This window comes from Neospora caninum, chromosome VIIb (genome assembly GCF_000208865.1).
Source record: "Neospora caninum Liverpool complete genome, chromosome VIIb".
NCBI classification, from domain to species: Eukaryota; Apicomplexa; class Conoidasida; order Eucoccidiorida; family Sarcocystidae; genus Neospora; species Neospora caninum.
Window position 1 is genome coordinate 4,016,583 of NC_018394.1, and position 19,491 is coordinate 4,036,073.

General features: G+C 52.8%; 2 protein-coding genes across 2 annotated transcripts; both read left to right on the forward strand.

Annotated features, from left to right (window-relative positions):
• Positions 1–873: 873 nt before the first annotated feature.
• NCLIV_028900 (SJCHGC02811 protein, related) lies at positions 874–6,650 on the forward strand (the record flags this gene model as incomplete). Its single annotated transcript, XM_003883085.1, has 8 exons — positions 874–984; positions 1,602–2,443; positions 3,126–3,232; positions 3,827–3,916; positions 4,237–4,516; positions 5,048–5,289; positions 5,574–5,756; positions 6,220–6,650. The coding sequence occupies 8 exons, from the start codon at positions 874–876 to the stop codon at positions 6,648–6,650; spliced, it is 2,286 nt and encodes a 761-aa protein (XP_003883134.1).
• Positions 6,651–8,810: 2,160 nt separating this feature from the next.
• On the forward strand, positions 8,811–18,551 carry NCLIV_028910 (hypothetical protein; the record flags this gene model as incomplete). Its single annotated transcript, XM_003883086.1, has 15 exons — positions 8,811–9,600; positions 9,965–10,023; positions 10,606–10,788; positions 11,084–11,416; positions 12,431–12,497; positions 13,081–13,163; positions 13,442–13,827; positions 14,101–14,270; positions 14,386–14,479; positions 14,893–15,007; positions 15,823–15,864; positions 16,344–16,384; positions 17,257–17,515; positions 18,191–18,265; positions 18,495–18,551. 15 exons carry the CDS (start codon positions 8,811–8,813, stop codon positions 18,549–18,551), a joined length of 2,754 nt encoding a protein of 917 aa, XP_003883135.1.
• Positions 18,552–19,491: the final 940 nt, after the last annotated feature.

The following is a 19,491-nucleotide window of genomic DNA, read 5'->3' on the forward strand; positions in this document are numbered from 1 at the left end:
TTCCTTCCTTCTCCTCGCTATGTTTCTCGATCTCCCCTTCCACTGTCTTCACTTTCATCCTCTCCGTTCCTCCTTTTCCTCTGAAGGTCTTCGGTTTGTCTGTAATTGGGCGCATGCTCCAGTGGTCAAACATGGACTTCCCCTCTCTGCCATTGTGCGGCGTTTTCCGCGCGCATGTGCTCTCTGTTTTCATGGCGTTTCCCCCCTTTGTTTCGCTCTTCCCCGTCAATCTTCGATGGAAAATTGAGGAAAATCGGACCGAGTCGGTCCTATTTTTCCTTAAGCTCTCCCGCATGCGCATTTTCAACCTTCAGCGATGTGCGATGTGACGAGCGCTGCATGCGTTGACGGGACCGGGCGATGTGCACAAAAAGCCTCCCCCATAAAAAAAAGTTGGAAATGAGGCGTCTCAGAATCTCTCCTCGGATCTCGTTTCATCTCTCCTAGAGGAACTGAGGAAGACCCCGACCGTGGGTAGAGCTCACTTCATCCCGTCTCTGTTCGTGCTCGTGCATGCGTTTTCCCCGTCATGGAACAAAACATATTGACATCTGTCTATAAAGATAGATGTGCTTTCGTATCTAAATAGAAACTCAGCTTCGATACCTACATTTATGCAACTGACACAAACCTAGATTTCTTCAAACCACATATTTATATATGTGGGTATCCGGTGATGCATGCATTGCATTGCCGCGATTTCCTCTCGTGCTCTTTTCCATCTCTTTTTTTCTTTCGGTGTTCTCCTTCCTAAACGTATTCTTCTCTTCCGAACTTCCGACACGCATATATATATATATATTAGCACCCTCCTAAAATACGAAGATTAAAATCCGTAGTTTTCATTCTCCATCTCTGCGTGCTGCGTAGAAGATGGACGCAACAGAGGGACTGTCGACGGCGCGCGACGCCTGTGAAGCACGAAGGAAGAAGAGCCTGAAGAAGAAGAAGCCGCGATTGATTTTGACGAAGCATCCGCTTGGAGTAGGTTTTCCCCGTCTTTGTTTTCCGTTTTCTCTCATGCATGCCTTGTCTTTCTAAAACACCCTTGTGCTTTTTTGCGTCTCCTTCCTTCTTTTGTCTTGTCTTCTTTTCGCTGCTGCCGAGTCTATCTTTTTCCCCTTCTCCGCGTCTTTACCTTTCTTTCTTTGTGTTCGAGTTCTCCCTCTCTCATTGCTCCTCTCTCACCTACGTTCACTTCTCTTTCGCCCCACTGTCGTTTCCTTCTCTCTACGCCGCCCTTCTCTGTCTTCTTTTTCTTTCTGCGCTTACATCCTGCGGCCCCGGCACTCTCTCTCCCCATCTTTTCTCTCTCTGCCCATCTTTTCTCTCTCTTTCCGTCTTTTCTCTCTCTGCCCATCTTTTCTCTCTCTTTCCGTCTTTTCTCTCTCTGCCCATCTTTTCTCTCTCTTTCCGTCTTTTCTCTCTCTGCCCATCTTTTCTCTCTCTTCCCGTCTTTCCCTCTCTCTCGTCACAGCTCTTCTCTCTCTCTCTCTCCACATCTTCTCGCCTTTTGTCTCTCCTCGCCGCCCAATCTCTCCTCGCCGCCCAGTCTCCCGCCCTTTCCCCTGTCTTTTCCTTTCTTTTCCTTTTCTCTTCAGCTTCTTCCCTCCGGCAACGCCCTGTTTGTCTCTTCCGGCGCCTCGCGCGTCGTCGAACGCTCTGCCTCACTTGGCTCTCTGGCGGCTCTGGACGACGCGACTCTCCTCGTCTTCCTCTCCACCCTCGCGGAGTTCGCTCCTCTCTCTGCGCTCCTCTCTCTCTCCAGCGCCTCCAAATATCTCCTCGCAGCGCTCCTCGATGAAGAGTTGTGGCAGTCGCTCCTCCTCTCTCGGCTTCAGCCTCCAGGCAGCTGCGCAGAGGCAAGAGGCGCCCTGGGAGCGCAGAACAACGGGGTGTCTCCGATAGAGACACCAGACGCACCTCTTCCATCCGCGAACTCGCCGCTCAAGAAGCAGAGCAGCCCGCGCTCTTTACCCGATTCTTCGCCAGAGTCTTCTACCTGTGCTTCCTCTCCTCTCTCGGCTGCGAGAGATCAGCGCACCGACGAGAAGGGCGTGGAGACAGTGGAGAAGCGAGGATGTTGCGGCGAGGCCAGTGCGACTGCTGGCCTCGCCGAGGAACGCGAAGAGCGGCAGAGGAAAGACGCGACCTGCGGCATTTCAGACTTCACCTGGCGGGGCACGTGGAAACTCACCTACTTGCGTGCAGAGCGCGAGAGAATCGCGCGCCAAAGAACACCGCGCGCCGCCGGCTCTTTTGATGCTACCGATGCTTCCTCGGCCTCCGGTTCGCCCGGGGAGGACCCGCCGGAGATGAGCTGTCTAGACAGCTCGGAAGCAGGGAACGCCAGAGGAGAAGCGCCTCTCCCCGTTCTCCAGGGCGTCTGCTCGGATACTTTCTTTCAACGGTGGCTCTGTGCGACAGTCGATGTCAGCAGCTTGTGAGTGTTGCATTTCTCGACGCAGACACGCCCCGAGGACATTCTATGGAAGAAGAAGAGTTCCCATGGCGATGGCTTTTCGTTGCTTCCCAATCACGAGATGGAGCTTCTGACTTACTTCTTCTAATGAGCACAGCGCCTAAACGCTTTTATAGATATGCATATCTATATATTTATATGTTTGTATGGATATTTGGACCTCGATCTGTCTACATGTGGAGACGCCTGTCGCGATAGATAAGGTTCTCCTTCGATCTAAGAAACGCCACGGATCCTGGAAGTCGAGAGAGTAAACACGCGACTCGCCGTCTGTAGATGGCATGCCACGTCTCAGACAAATGTTCCACTGACTTAGATCAAGTTTGCTCCATCCAGTGTGCCATGACTCGCCCATAGATATTGCTACCCTCATATCTATCTATCTATCTACCTACCTACCTACGTTTCTCTCCATTTATGGATGCTGGCTTGTTGCAAGGAAGAAAGGCTCATCTTTCCCGGAGTCTTTTCCCCCTGATCTCTGGGCGTCGGTTGCTGCGCTGCTCTCCTGTGCTCCGCGCTGTATGTACATGCCGGCGCCCGTTGTCGGACGAGAAAAGTTTGGCTGAACAGAGCAGACCTGCGTGGTGTGGAACTTCTTTTCTGTTTCGGCTTCTCCCCTTTTTCCTTCCCCTCGTGTTAGGTTTTACCGGAACTACGATACTCTCGAGAGAGTCCCCGCCTCCGAGTTGAGTGTCGAGGAGTTCGTCGAGCGCTACGAAAAACCCAATAAACCGGTCGTCATTACAGGTTCGTTCCTGGGTGAAAATGGGAGGTCGGCGGTTTATGTTGCAGATTCCTGACTCGCTGACTCTCTACTTATGCTTCCATCTATCGGCAACGAAGCTTCTCTGATTGCCAGATGCTGTTCTCTCTTTGCTTTGTCACAAAAGCTTAACGAAGGGAACTCTCTCTCTCGACAGTGTATCGTTCTCTCTCGATCTGCCGTCAGCGTTTCGAGGCGTTTCTTCTGATCTCTCCAAAAACACATCCGAGACCTTCTCTCGTGTATCATTGCGTGTGCGTATCTATTTTAAATACAGAAATTACATGTATATATATGTATATATTTATATGCATGTATATCCATATATGTACATGCCAATGTTACACAAGTCGACAGGCATTTCATACAGTTCCATCTCCATATACGTAGACATCTTTGTACGAACATTTGCCACTGCGTCGCTCCATATCCATTCATGCATCCGCCTATCTTTTTCTGCATCTAACTTCCTATCTATCTACCTATAAATATCCACCTGTCTATCTACATATATGTATGTATATGTGAGCGTCGTTGTTGACATGCATGCGCCTTGTTCTTTTGTTTTGGTTGTTTAGACTTGGTGTCAAGGTGGCCTGCGTTCGGGAAGTGGAACGAGAAGTACTTGCGTCGGCATTTTGGCGACGTGCGTTTCAACGCTGGCGCCGGTGAGGCTTTGAAAGAATTCTGAACCTTAGAAGAATAATGAATCACGCCTTTTCTTTGTGGCCTAGATAGACAACAGCATGAGTTCCTGAGTGTTCCCCTACCCATTCGACCGGCGTCGCTCTTCCTCGCCTTCCATCCGGTGCTTCCCTCTGGCCTCTCCTCTCTCGTACACCGCTTTTCTCCCGGCATTCCTTTCCCTCCGTTTAGATTCTTTTGCTCGATTGTTCCTTGACAGCTCTGCGCATGCTCGTCCACCCTACCAAGCCTCCTCCTTGCGTGTTTTGCTCTCTCGCCCTTTTTCTCCTCGCTTTCGCTACAGCATCCAACATACGCCTGGAGACCTTCTACCAGTACGCTGGCTCCAACTTTGACGAAGCGCCTCTCTTCATCTTCGATCCTCGCTTCGCTGAATCCACTCGAGATGCCCTGGCTTCTTCTTCTTCTTCTGCCCCGTTGGCTTCCTCGAGGGACGAAATGGGGCTGAATCAACTTGACGATGACTGCGTGCGGTCGCTGGCCGAGGACTACGAAGTCCCTCCGTACTTTGCAGATTCGCGCGATCTGTTTGCTTGCCTTGGAAAGCGCAGACCGAATTTCAGGTGCGCCGGCCTTCACCTTTCGTCTTTTGTCTTTTCCTTTCTTGTTCTGTCGCTTCTCTTCAGTCTCTCTTTTCTTCGCGGCTCTGCTGTGGGCGGGCTGGTGCACGGCTGGGTCGCGTGTCTCTCCTATTCGGATCAGAAAGATGCAGATTCAAAGGCAGGCACAGATTGGCTATGGAACGGCAGAGGCGCTGGTGACAAAGTCGTTTTCTTCTTTTCTTCGCTCTGTCGCCATGCTTGAAAAGGCACAGCGCGTGGCGCGTTTAACGGTCCCTGATTATACATGTGTGTGTCTTTAGACACTACGCGAAGCAAAACTTTGCGCATATACAGATAGAGGAGCGTTTTTCTTGACCCTTTGAATTGAAGTGCCTTCCGAGCTTCTCCTGATCCCCTCAGGGCAATGCGCGCGTTGTAGGACGCAACGACACAAAGGGGGAATGCGCTTTTCCACTGCCGCAACGTTTCCTTCTCTCCGTCTTTCTTTCATCACTGTTCTTTCTTTCTTCTCTGTCTTTTCCTCCTTTCCAGGTGGATGCTCGTGGGCAACTGCCGGTCCGGTTCCAAGTGGCACGTGGATCCGAATCAGACGAGTGCGTGGAATGCCGTGGTCAAGGGATGCAAACGCTGGATTCTTTTGCCTCCGACCGTTTGCCCGCCGGGCGTCTTTCCTTCTCCAGACGGCGGCGAAGTCACACAGCCCGTCTCCCTCGTCGAGTGGCTGATGAACTACTACTTCGACGCACTCCATGCGCCAGGCTACCCCTACACCGGTAGGAGAGAACAAGAGGCAGACAGAGGGGGAAGAGAGCGAGAAGGAAACGGTCGGAAAAAGGAGGGAGGAAACACTTTGCACCAGCCGACACGGGGGTCTGCGGCCTTTCCGACCAGGCGAAGATGTGTGTGTTGAACCTGTTTTTATGGGAGTGTATGCGGGCTCTCGCGAGAGGAGTCAGCCAGGGACAGAGGAGGCGAGAAGGGGGAAAGAGATTTCGCGTCCGTGGAGATTGCTGGGTGCCTCGGATTCGGGCGACGAGCTTTCGTGCGTCCTTTTCAGGAGGCGTCGCCCCCATCGAGGGCTCTGTTCGTGAGGGCGAGGTGATTTTCGTTCCCCAAGGTTGGTGGCACTGCGTGCTCAACGAGGAAGACGACACCATCGCAGTCACGCAAAACTTTGTCTCGCCTGTCACTCTCCAAAATGTCCGATCTTTCCTCCACTACAAAAAAGACCAGATCTCCGGTAAACTCTCACTGTGCCGACTCATCCACGGATCAAACTGCACACATATCCATCTGCATAGTGCCATCGATCTATTCATCTATATCTGTACCTATGTATTGACCTCATTATGATGCCACCCATCTCTCTGTAATAGAAGTGTTCATACAAGAATCTGTATATGCATGCTCGTGCGGATGTTTTTCGGATTCTTTGACTAAATCATAGTTTGAAGGTTTCGATGTTTAAGGCCAAAAACGAAACAGCGCAGCAAGGGCCGTTTTGTACCGTACCCGCACCGCGGATTCTTTTTGGGGCGGAGCAGCCTGTGGCTCTGACACCGCGAAGAAAGGTTCTGTGTCCTGCGGTGTTTGCGGAGATGGTCTCTGCTAGGGATGTGTTCCTGGAGAAGAAAAGCAACTTTCGGTTTCCCCTGCTTCGTTGAAAAGCAACTTTCGGTTTCCCCTGCTTCGTTTGTTTGCAGGCCTGTGCACACAGGGAAGACACGAGACGTTCGCGAGTGAATTTGACGCCGCAGTCGGAGCTTGCTACCCCGAACTGCTTCCTGTCGTCTCCTCGCCACCGCCTCCTTGCACTTCTTCTTCTTCTTCTTCTTCTTCTTCTTCTTCTGTCTGTCGTGTGGCATCAACGGCCAGTCGCGAGGAGATCCCTGGGAACGAGAATGGCGAAGGCGGTGGGAGGGAAGAGGGGCGAGACGAAAGGAAGAGAGCGAACGGCGAGAGCAGAGCAGCGACGGAGGGAAAGGGAAGCAGCGAAGGACCAGGGGGACCAGGAACAAAGAGGAAGGACGCGTCGGAGGAGACAGGCGGCTTTTGGGAGAGGCTGAAGAAGAGACGGCGACCGATGGTATTGGGTCGAGGGCCCGATGGGGAGGCCTCGAAGACTCCGGTTTAGGCACACACGAAAGGAAAACCAAGCGAACGCGCGACTGGAACGATGGTTTGAGGTTCCTGCCACGTCGCCCGCGACACTCTAGGAGGGATTGGACTGCTTTTTTTGCATGGTTTTTTTCCACTCAATTTCCGCAGTTTGCACCCTCCTGTTTCAATTTTTTTCCGTCTGTGCGCTTCCTGGTGTGAGGGCTCTGTCGAGAGCGAGGCCACAGCCCAGGGGTCTCGAAAACTCTGAAACGTTTTCTTCCTTTCCAGAAAGCACCTCCTCTTCTTTCTGGAATTTCACCTTCGCGAGTGGGGCAAATCGGCGAGTCTCGCCTCCCACCTGTCTCTTCACAAGGACCACGCCACGTTCCCTCTCCCAGGGGTGGGCATATATACCCCGTTGTTTTTCTCCACTTCGCCGCAAAGTTCCCTATCTTCTTGCCCACAGTGCTGTCTGTGGCAGGTGTCTGTCCAGCAGTCTCTTTTCTGACGGGTTTGCGATTCACCACACACGAGAGGAATTTCCACAGACCACTGCCCTGTCGCATCCGTCTTCCTCGTCAAACACAAATCGAGGATAGGTCCAGATCGCACATTTTACACATTCCCCACGAGATGCGTGGCGAGCACATCTAACTACATATATAACCACAGATACACACATATATATATATATACATCTATATATTTACATATTCTATTATGTGGATGGCGATAGGATGTGAAGGCGGTTGGATTCTGTATCTTGAGAGCATTCCTGTTAGTGTGGCCTTCCCATTCCGGTCTCAAGCTGAACGGTTGTGTTTCCAAAGGAGCTCAAAGAAATAAAGATATAAATTCACTCACGCACATGCATATATATATATGTAGATATCAATATGTGGATGCACTAGAAGGTCTGTACAGAACTCCACACTCGTCGATGTTTTATGTGAACAGAACGCTCAACTCGGCCTGGGCGAAGCGCACAGCTGTTGCGGATACGGGCGAGATTGAGCCGAAGCCTTTCGCTCCCGTCGAGTTACTCGTCTTTATTTCCCGTGCTCTATTTCTCTTCGGTTCTTTCCGCACTCACCTCCACGCCCACATTCTGCGCCCCTTTCTTCATGCTTTTTCTCTAAACAAGAGGCTTCGCTGCCTCACCGCTCACCCCGGTTAAACAACCCTTTCTTTCAGACGCAGTTGCCTGGCGGCAAGGACGGCCTGCATGCGATCGCGCTTTCTGCACGAGTCGATGGCCCGCCGTGTTTCTCGTGCTGACGGTGTCTTTTGTTTCCCAGCTGTTTGCTCTCCCACTCTCTCGGGCTTCCACGAATTCTTCGCCAAAGAGCCTCCTCTATCTCTTTTTCGCCGCGCGGAACCCGCGAAACCCCCGTGCCGCCGGGTGTGCATCCGCCCGAGGTGTACATACACCGCACACACACCGCAGTGACCGCTGCCGGCCGCGCATCGACGCAAAAGACCCGAAGCGACGCAGCAGAACAGGAAAGAAGGGGACGATCACTTTTCAGGAGGTTCCGACGAAGAGGCATCTCCCTCGAAAAAAGAGAGAAAAGCGTAGCGACTCTCAGCGAGGAGGAGAGTCTCGGATGCTGCGTGAAGGCCGCGCATGCACTCGCACTCCGCCGGAGAAAAAACACCCTCCTCGTTCTCGTTGCAAGACAAATTTCGGAAACCCGGAAGCGGACCAAGGGGCCTCGATCGAAACAGGAAAACGAATTCTTTCTTCGTCGTTTTCGCTTTGTGGCTGCCTTCTCTGTGGTGGCGCGAAAGCGATAGGAAAGGAAGGAGACGATTTGGCGGTCAACTGGTGAGAAAGTGTTCTCCAGATTTCTCCCTTTTTCTTTCCTTCTTGTCTTCAGCCCCGCCCTCCACCTTTTCTCTCCGAAAACAACAGAGAGCCTTCCTTCCTCCATCCTTCCTTCTTCTGCCTCTGTTATGTCTTCACCCTGTCTCCTCTCGGCAAGTTCCTGCCTGTACCCTCTGGGACCCCCTGCGGCTTCTCTCTTGTTTGAGCTCTTCCTTTCCCTCTTTCTCCGCTTTAAATCCCGTCCTTTCGTCCCGTCTCTCCTCCCACACGCGCGGTGTCTTTTCTCTTTCCTCCTTCTCTCCGTCTCCCGTCCCTCTTCGCTCTCTTCTTCTTTTTCTTCGCTTCCGCTTCTCTGTGTTGTTCACCATGCCTCCCCCGACGCGTCGTCGAACGCTTGGCCCCTCCGAGGCCACAGAATCTCCGCTGGCTACCCGCCGCTCGCGGCGCCTCTTCGATCAAAAGCTCGACCCTTCTCCCCCTTCTCCTGCCTCTCCTTCCTCCGCGAACTCTCCTCTGCGTCGCAGTCCTCGCAAGAAGAGAGACGCGAGCGCGTCTGCCTCTCCGTGCAAATCGCGTGGCTCGGAGAAACCCCAGGGAACGCGTTCCAGGAATTCAAAGGCGAATGGGCGCGACGACACGGACGAAAGCGAGGAAGAGAACGACTCCTCCTCGTCGTACTCTGGAGATGACAGCGCCGACGAGTCGAGCAGCGACAGCCTGGCAGAAGACGCCTCTGACGACTCCTCAGAGAGCGACAGCGCCGGTGAAGCGCGAGATCGAAAGCGTCGACGCGGGAGAACCGGCACACGCGGAACGCCTGCTTCCTCGCGAAAAACAAAACGCGAAACTCCGCAGAAGCGAGGGAAACCAGCGCCTGACGGGGTCGACGACGACGGCTGGCTAGAGTGTGAACGCGCCGCAGCGGAGCTCGTGTGCGAGATTCCGATTCTCGCGGGGGAGAAAACGCGGAAATTTTTCCGGAAAATTGTGGTCACGGAGCGCCACAAAACAGATAAAGTCGTGGACGGACGAAAAACCGACATCAAGGTGTTACAGTACGTCGAAGTCGCCGTCGCAGACCGAGATCGCGAAGCGGGGCGTCGCGGAAAAGACGGGGCCGAGCGAAGGAAACCCGTCGAATACAGAAACCGAACAGGTAAGAACACAGACAACAGTGGCGCAAGCTACCGAGTCAAGCGACCGCGCTCAGTCCATGCTTCCCGCACGGCCGCCTCGATCTCGAGCGCCATGCGACCCCACGGACCCCAGACGCGTTTCCATGTGCCTCCTCCGTCTCGCAAGCTATCCGACGCGGTCGAGTCGTGGTGCTTATCGCCTTTCGTTGTTCTTCAGAGGACGGTCGACCCTTCCAGTGCACCACACGCTGGCCTGCCTGCTTCCGTGTGCCTTCTTGTGTGTCTCCATGTGTGTCTCCATGTGTGTCTCCTTGGGTCTCCGTGGAGTCTCGAATGCGACTCGTTCTCGAAGAGTGTCGTGCGTTTTCGCGTTGACGGTTTCAGCTGTTTTGTCTCCTGCCTTGTGTTTGTCGGGCGCAGCGCAAGTGATGGCAATTTTCCAGGTAGGGAGAGAAGGAAGGCGGTGAAAAAAACTTTGGAAAAAAGGTTTAGAATCTCCAACCTGCCGAGAGACCGGCCGCCGAGGCTCGCCGCCGAGGCTCTGAGGCTCTAGCCTGTCGGAGAGGAGGGACTGAAGACTTACGGGAGTGTGGCTAGAAGCGTTAGACGCGCAGTGAGAGAACGAGCGAGAGAAAGAAGCTGAGCGCGTTAGAGGCGCGTCATGAGAAAGAGCGATGGGTGACCGTGGCTTGGCGGGGGACCCAAACCCACGCAAAAAATACAGACAAGACACCGTACACGTGTGGAGTTGCAGATTGGTTTGTATTTTGGTTGTATTATATCTGTATTTCTGACGGTATATATATATATATATATATACATGCAAACCGTATATGGCGCGAGGGAGCACGCGTGAAGAAGTGAGAGAAGAGGCGAGTTAAAAAACGCATTTCGTTCTCTCCTCGGCGTCCGGCCTTGGTACCGCGTGCATGCATGCGCGGACTGTCTGGGTTTTACGTTTCTCGCGTTTTCTTTTCACGTTTTCGCTCCTCTCTCGGCCGTGCCTGTCTGTGCGTGGCGAACAGGATTGGCCGGTGCGCGAGAAGAAGCGAGGAAGAAGCCGCGGGAGACAAGAGGGGAAAATCATGGTAGAGCTCCGGTGGCTGTACGACCGCGAAGACATCGAAAACCACTGCTGGTGGATGAATGTGTCAGTCAGCGACTCCGACCTGCCGCAAGAAAGCTGGGAACTCGCCGACTCCGACAAAGTAAGAGAAAGAAAAAGACGGAGAGGAAGAAGAGGAAGAAAGAAAGAGGAAGAAAGAAAAAAAGAAGGAAGAAAAGAGGAAGGAAGAAAAGAGGAAGGAAGAGAAGAGGAAGAAGAGGAAGAGCGACAGAGAAGAGAGGGCAACAGGAGAGGAAGAAGAAACGGAAGAAGAACAAGACGAGAAGAAGAGGAAGAGGGAGAAAAGAAGGGTGGTAAGCGAGTTTAAGAGACCGCGAAAGAACGTGACAGAGAGAGGACAAACGTGAAAGCTGGGGCGTTGTGGGTCTTTTTCTCAGTGTGAAATCCTCCCCGCGGATTTGATTGACGAGGCGGTTGTGGCGCACTACGATCGAGATTCCTTCAGCGCCTTCTTCGAAGCGGAAGAAGCAAAGGAGAAGGAAGAGAAGAATCGCGAGAACGCGGTAGAGCCAAGGAAAGACAAGAGGGCGAAGAAAGCTGAAGGCGAACGCGCGGACGCGGTGGCGAGGCAGAAGCAAAACGCGTCTTCTGCATCGGAGACGGAGGAAGAAGAAGCGGTTGAATCAGTTATCCTCGTGACGCATTTCTTCTGCACGAAGACAAGCGCCATTCTGCCGCTCGCAACGATGGACCCTGACTCGTTCTTCCAGGTATGAGCAAAAGAGAAAAAAGCTTTTCTTTCCGCAGCTGCCAACCGAGCCTAAGTTCTTTCCTGCATCTCTCCCCTCGTCTCTGTAACTCAATTTCATCTCTCTAAGCAGGCGGCAGTTCACCTCTTTCTGAATATATATATATATATATACATATATATTTATATATGTATTTATGTAAATGTGTATTTATGCATATATGCGTGCATATATGCATATGCACGTCCACATATAAAGATGTATTTATATATATCCATACGTGGTGCATATGGGCCTTCGTTTCGCTCTTTCCTGTCTCTCTTTGGTGGTACGTATCTGCGTGTGTGGGCGTGGTTTTTTGAGACCAAGCACAGGGGTTCTCTGGCCTTCTCGGCTTTTGAAGACAGCCTTTGGGACACGCATTAGCAGCGGAGAGGGAGAAAGAAGCGTGTTTTTTTCGGCCTTCTCTGCGCAGAAACTCCTTCGCTGCAGTCGCTTCTATCTGCGGTTCTACGACCCGACGTCTTCTCTCCCAGCCAGCGGCGGAGGGCCTTCTCTCGCGTCTCTAGCCCCTCTGCCTGGAGAGAAGGAGCGAGGACAGAAAGAAGACGTTTCCCATCGTAGGCCGCGCACCGCGACACGTTACGACGCCCCAAACGCCTGCGTAGAGATAACCCAAAACACTCTGCACACCGATAGATGGGGAGGGCATCATCCACAAAGAGAACTCCCGTCTGTGTGCATGTATGCATACACACCTACGGCCTAGTCGAGAGACGTACTTACTTACACTACCGATACACTATCTATCTCTATTCATATCTGTCGCTCTCTTCTACTTTTGTGTATAACCCTGTTCATGCGTGCTTTTTGAGCGAATGTGAATGGAGAGGGAGAGCCAGCCTCGATTGTGCGTGCGTCGCTCCTTCAATCGGCTTCCCATTTGGAGGAGGGCGGCTGGACAGGCTGAGAAACTCGCATGCAAACCCGCATGCAGACCCGCATGCAAGACTGCATGCGTTTTCCTGCTCGTAGATCAACTGGTCCAGCGAGCAGTCCGGCGCCTTCAGCTCGACAACATCCCCGACACTCTTCCTTGCAGGTAGGAAGGCCCGGTTTTGAAAATACAGTGACTCATTTGCTTTTTTCTCATATCGGTTTCTCGAACATCTCGGCGTTTAAGTTCAGCAACTCTCGGCCAACTTCGCGCCAGGAGCTGCAGTGATAAGACTGCGTCCCAAGTTTTCTAGGTTCATACACTGCATTACCGAGAAAAATCAAGACATGAACCTGGAGAGAAAAACGTCGACTGAAACGAACGGGAGTGACGGCTGTTCATGCGGGCATCTGAGGCTCCTCCCCACTCGGTTGTGTTTCTTCTGTTTGTATGTGCGCGTCTCTGCTGTGAATCGCCTGCCGTTTCCTCGCTTTTCAGAGCGAAGGAGTGCCTGCAGGTTCGGCAGTTCATTCGGAGCAGCGTCTTGCAATCCGGGAACGGCGAGGTTCTTTGTGAGTCTTCAGCGTTTGCGCCTCTCTTGCACGCACCTTCTTCACACAAATCTTTTCTCTCTCTCGGCTTCGCTCGTACCTCCCTCTGCTTCTTGTCCTCCCACCTTGTCGCTTCGCCCGTTCTTCACGCCCGTTCTCGCCCCTTTCCTGAACTTTTTTTTTGTGTGCGCATGCAGACGTGAGCGGGCTGCCGGGGACAGGGAAGACGGCGACTGTCCAAACGGTGGTTCGCGGCCTGCAAGAGGAAGTCGAGCAAGGCGTGAGTCGGCGAGGGGGGCGGTCTGGTGACGGCGAAAGGCAGATGCGACAGCGTGGGAAAAGGGGAGCCCTGAAGAGACACGAAACCGGGCGAAAATCCCTTAGACTGCCGCGCGGCGGAGACGCAAGAGAGGGAACGGACCGAGAAAAGAGAGCTCTACGTTTTGCGGTCGAGGGAAATCCACGCACACGTGTCTGTTTTTGCGATGGCCTCTCACGCGTTCCTTTTTCCTGAGCCTGCATGCATGGCGTGGATCTGCGCCCCGCTTTCCTCTTCAGATTCTGCCGCCCTTTGACGTGGTGGACGTGAACGCGATGCGCCTGCCTCATCCGGACTTTCTCTTCTCCGTCCTGCATCGCCGTTTCTTCGGAACGAAGGCGCGGAGCACGCAACAGGCCTTTGCGGCTCTGGATCGGTACTTCACTTCTTCGCGAGTGCGCGGCGAGAGGGTTCGGGCGAGAGGCCGAGACAAGGAAGAAAGCGACGGGGAAGACAGAGAAGACAGAGAAGAAAGAGGAGACAGAGAAAACCGAGAAGACGGGGAAGAGCGAGAAGACGAGAGCTACTGGACCTACTGCGACAGCAAGGGACGGCGTCGCGGCGCGAGTTCCCAGGGCGACTGGGCGAAGCGAATCGTGCGGCGAGGAAGAGACAGGAGGCCTTGGTGCGTAGAACGTAAACCAATCGAGACAACCACCTTGTCGATGTGTGTGTCCCTTCTGTGTCCTCGATCTGTGTCCTCGATCTGTGCCAAAGTCTCTGCACATCTGAGTGTAGAAACATCTCTGGGGTTTCTGGTCGCTATGCTCTCCTCTCTGCCGCGACACGTGTTCTGCCGGCGTCTCGGTGTCCTCTGCAGTTTCCTCGCAAACGGTTTCTGTCTCTCTTCCCTCGCTCTCTGGAGTTCTGGATCTCTCTGCCGCGGTGTCGTTTTCAGCTTGTTGATCGTCGACGAAGTCGACTGCTTGCTGACCCAGAAGCAGCGCGTTTTGTACACGCTCTTCGACTGGCCGACGCACCGCAACGCGCGGCTCGTCGTCGTCGGCATCGCCAACACGATCGATCTTCCCGACCGCTTTCTTTCGTCAAGGTGTGCGTCCAGAGTCGGTGAGCGAGACAGCCGCACACGGCAGAACACACAGAAGTACCCCCGACGCGTGAGGAACCCTGAGGGCGTGCACAGCGCATGCATCTCTTTTCGCTCTTTCCTTCGCCCTCTCAGGCTTCGGCCGCCTCACCTTCAACCCTTACACCAGAGAACAAATCGAAGAGATTCTCCTCGCTCGCCTCCAAGAATGCAAGCACCTCTTCAATGAGTAAGAAGAAAGCTTTGGCCTTTTACAACCGCTTTCCCTCAGCCCCGTCTTCTTGATCTTGTTCTCTTCCTCTCGTGCTTGGCCGTGTTGATCTTGTTCTCTTTCTCTCGTGCTTGGCCGTGTTGATCTTGTTCTCTTTCTCTCGTGCTTGGCCTTGTTGATCTTGTTCTCTTTCTCTCGTGCTTGGCCGTGTTGATCTTGTTCTCTTCCTCTCATGCTTGGCCGTGTTGATCTTGTTCTCTTTCTCTCGTGCTTGGCCTTGTTCTCCCTAATCTGCTTTTCCTCCGCTGGACTTCTTCTGCCTCGGTTCGTCTCCCCGGCTCCTGCACTGGTCTGTGCGTGTTTCTCGCGTCTTTTCTCTTGCAATTCCGTCGTGTTCTCGCTGTTGCGGCGGTTCCTGTTTTGCCTTTTAGAGCGGCAATCAAAGTTTGCGCGAGAAAAGTGGCCAACTTTTTCGGAGATTTGCGCAGAGCGCTGCAGGTGCTTCGACGCGCCTTGGAAATGCGGCAGGCGGAGGGCGTCATTCACGTACGGTTGTTTCCCCTCTTTTCACGTTTTCCCGAACTTTCTATTCCCAGTGTTGCTCGAGTGTGAAGCATATGCCCTATCGCTCTCAGCTGCTCGTGCTGTCGCTTGCTTCGCCCGTTTCTCCCTGTCACTGCCCACGGTGTTATCTCTCTGCTCTTGGTGCGCCGTGCGTAATACTTTTTTTCATCGAGGTGTCCGCTATCCGGTAGAAAACAAAGACATTCAAGATCGAAACCAGGAGTCCACATCGTACCAACTTGGATGCACAAACGGACATAACTGACTTTCTGACTCTTGCATGGTATCGCTCCTGAAGAATTCACTATTCTTTGAATCTGTCAAGTTCATCTGTGAATTAGATACCGCTTTCAACTTTCCACTGAGAGACACTGAGCAGATGGCCCTAAGGTAGAACTCAGGGATGCAAAACAGTCTTTCCGTTCTTCACCTCCGGTCCTGTCCGCTCCATGTCTCGTTTCTGCGCCTTGTTATACACTAATCAACTTTGTGTAGAGGTGTTAATAGATTTAACCAATTAAAACTTTGTATAACAAAATCGATATTAGATCTTCAAAGGAGTTTTGTTTCAATTGTAACAAACTGTGAAAGAAATATTTCTCGCATGACCCCCGTGCGCGCTCTTCATCTTCCTGCGCGTGCCCTGGAGTGTCTCTCTCCGGATTGACCGCCCACGTCTTCGGACATCCTCTCTGCTGTCTCTTTCGTTTTCTTCCGGAGATTTCGTTTTTCGGTTTCCTCTCCAACGCCACAAGGAACCGTTTTCTGACGCGTCTGTGTTTTCTGCGCGCATGCAGCCCGCCGACATCGCCAAGGCAGCCACCGACCTCTTCGACTCGGTAGGGCAAAAAGAGGAAGAGAAAAGGGAAAGAGATCAAAGGAGAAAGAGAGAAAAGGGAAAGAGAGAAAAAGGGAAAGAGAGAAAGGGGGGAAGAGAGAAAAGGGGAAAGAGAAGGGAGGAAAGAGAGAAAAGGGGAAAGGGCGAAAGAGACTAAAGGAGAAAGAGCGGAAGAGATCATAGGAGAAGAAGCGAAAGAAAGAGATTAAAGGAGAAAGAGCGAAAGAGACTGAAGGAGAAAGAGTGAAAGAGATTAAAGGAGAAAGAGAGATGGGAAGAAAATGGAGAGGAAGGAACAGAGGAACTGGAAGGCAGGAAGTGCGATCGTTGGGTTCTCGCTTTCTCTTCTTCGCTTACCCCTCTTTTCCTTCCGTTTTCAGCGGTCTGGCCTTTTTCGCTGCTTCCTGCAGTTCGCGTCTCGTATGGAGGCTTGGTTTTCCATTTTCTTTTGTCGGCTGTTGATGTCTTTCTGTTTCCCAGCCAATCAAAGACGCCATCACCGCACTCCCTTGGGGCCTAAAGTAAGCACGGAGCTTCCGTGAGAGCCCTTCGCCGTCTTTGTGTATCCGTGTGTGTCTCCCATTCGCCGCCTCGCCTCGCACCTGTCTCTCCACCTCTTTTTTTCCGTTGAGCAACCAGTGCTGGAACGCTGAACTCCTCCGCCTTACCCGTGTGTTTCTTCGTCTCTACAACTCTTTGTTCTCAGCTCTCTCCTTTGCTTCCGACACGAAGGCAAAATGAAGACCATCGTACTCGCCTCTAGTCTTCCATCTCTCCTTCCATCTCTCTCTCTCGTTCTCGTTCCATCTCTCTCTCTCTCTCTCGTTCTCGTTCCATCTCTCTCTCTCTCTCTCGTTCTCGTTCCATCTCTCTCTCTCTCTCGTTCTCGTTCCATCTCTCTCTCTCGTTCTCGTTCCATCTCTCTCTCTCGTTCTCGTTCCATCTCTCTCTCTCGTTCTCTTTCCATCTCTCTCTCGTTTTCCTTCTATCTCTCTCTGTCGTTCTCGTTCCATCTCTCTCTCTCGTTCTCGTTCCATCTCTCTCTCTCGTTCTCGTTCCATCTCTCTCCCTCGTTCTCGTTCCATCTCTCTCTCTCGTTCTCCTTCCATTTCTCTCTTTCTCGTTCCGTCTCTCCTTCGCTTCATCTCTCTTTCCGTCTCTCTCTCTCGTTCTCGTTCCATCTCTCTCTCTCGTTCTCCTTCCATTTCTCTCTTTCTCGTTCCGTCTCTCCTTCGCTTCATCTCTCTTTCCGTCTCTCTCTCTCGTTCTCGTTCCATCTCTCTCTCTCGTTCTCCTTCCATCTCTCTCTTTCTCGTTCCGTCTCTCCTTCGCTTTATCTCTCTTTCCGTCTCTCTTTCTCGGCACCTTTTCCTCTCTTTTTTTCGCTTGCCAGGCTCCTCCTCTTTTGTCTCCTCCAAGCCCAGCGCGTGGACGGGGGGGGCGTCCCGCTTCTCCAGCTGCGCGATCGTTTCCAAGGTTTGCTGGCCACGATGTCCTTCCAGTCGGACCCCAGCGGACAGGGCGCAGTTGTGCGCGGCGGGGGCAAAGACGAGACCGCGACGGCACGTGAAGAACGCGAAAACGACTTGCGCGCGACGCTCGCGACAGGCCAGGGCGTTGCCTATGACGAACTCAAGACCATGGTTGACGTTGTAAGTGCAGAGAAAAACAACCACCGGACCGGTCCACCTGGGTACGAAACCACGAAACCGCACACCGCGGAAAAATCTGGATATGCAGTTCTTCCAGGCAACTCCACGTTTCCCCCCCGCCCGCCTCCCGTCATCACGTCTGTTCCTTTTTCCCTCTCCGGAGACTACCAAAGTGAATATCATGATATTCGTACAGCTTGTATACAAATGTTGGTTTTTCAAATATACGCTTGACACCGCCTGCTGTCTTCCTTCTCTCCTTGCGCGCGCGTTCGCTGCTCTCGCGTTTCCTCCCGCTCTCCGTGCGTCCGTCTCTCTTCTATCTTCTTTCTCCGCGCTGTATCTCCTTCCTCCATATCGCGTTGTTTCTTCTCTCTCTTCTTTTCTGTCTCTGCTCGATTCACCCGGGTGGGGCTGTTCTTCTCCGCTGTGGCCTCTGCGCAGCTGGTTCAGCTGAACGTCGTGCGGCTCGGCTTCTGCTTGCCACGCGTGGAGTCGGCTTCTCTGTCTACGGGCGACTGCATGCCGTCTCCTGAGGAGGCTCTTTCCAGTCCCCAAAAGGGGGCGAGAAGGCGAAGCGACGGAGACCGAGAGCGCAGCTTCTCGCAAAGTGTCTCCCCACCGAAACGCCGAAACGCGAAAAACGCGTTTGCGTCTTCTCTCGGACTTCCCCAGGGGTTCGGCCCTCTCCATGTCGACCCGCTCGTCGACGAACGCGGCGGAGACATGCAAGTCGCAATCGCCGTTCCTGTAAGTGAAAAGAACCGTGTCTTTTCTTTGCTTGGACTTCTCGTGTTCTTTTCTCTGCTCCTTTTGTTTCCGCCTTCCATTTTGTGAAGTCTTGGGTTCTTTTCTGTGTCGGTTGCTCGCTCTTCTCTCTCGCGCGTTTTCCGCCCGTTCCAGAGAGTTTCGTCTCCGCATTCTCCCCAGTCGCGTTCCTCTCCTAGTTTCTTCCACCGCATTTGTTTCTTCTCCGCAGCTTGAGGACGTCAGCAGTGCCTTCATGGCCGATCCGGACTTCCGCACGCTTCTCTGAGGAAAGAGCCTCGGTGTCCCGTCTCCCCCACTCTCCTCGCTTCCTGACCAAAGCTTTCAAGTTTGCGCCCCCAAAGAAAAACGTGTAAAAAGAGAGAAGAGAGACCGAACGAATCGCTTTGGCGTGCAGGAGATATCTCTTTCAAAGGAAAGGGGGCGACGCGGCATAGGAGGAAGAAAGGCCTTGCAAGAGACGCCTTGTTCAGGGGGGACGAACATCAGCGTCGACATGCCGCACAGGGAAACCGACAAACTTGACGCTGTCGTATACACGTACACCTACAAGCATATATGTATATATATTTATAGGTGGACATATGTGTGTACATATCTGCGTATTTGCATATGTACATGTATGCGTAAAAACACGTGTATGTCTGCACAGACATTTGCGTCATATGCTTGGAGGCGTGCTAGGAAGGTGACTCACATATCCGTCGCAGGTTCGAATGTACCCTGGAAAAACCCTGTCGGGATATGCAGATACATATATATACATTTATATATACAAATGTGTACATACATATACATTTCTATGTATGTGGGTAGCGTCTCTTTCGGTAGATCTCGTGTTTTGTGGCTCTGCGCGGATGCAGGGGTGTACTTGGCAGTTTGAAGTGTTTTCGCCACGTGCTTGGCCTTTTGAAGAGACAGAGACCAAAGCTTGTCTCTCTGTCTCAAAACGCGCCTTCGCCTTCCTCGTTCCCTTGAAGCAAAAGAGGGCGTCGCGTGCATCAGTCCATTGCTGACGGAGAACGAACACTTCCTCTCTTTGAGAAAGTCTCAGCCACTGATTCGACTTGAATGTCTACCGCTGCCCGTCGGCAACGCCAACCCAGGCGGGTTTTCCTTTCTTTCTCGTGCTTCTCACGACTCGTTTTTCTCTTTTTGGGCGTTGACTGCCGAAGGCACTCGCTTCCGGTTCTTATTCGTAGCCGTTC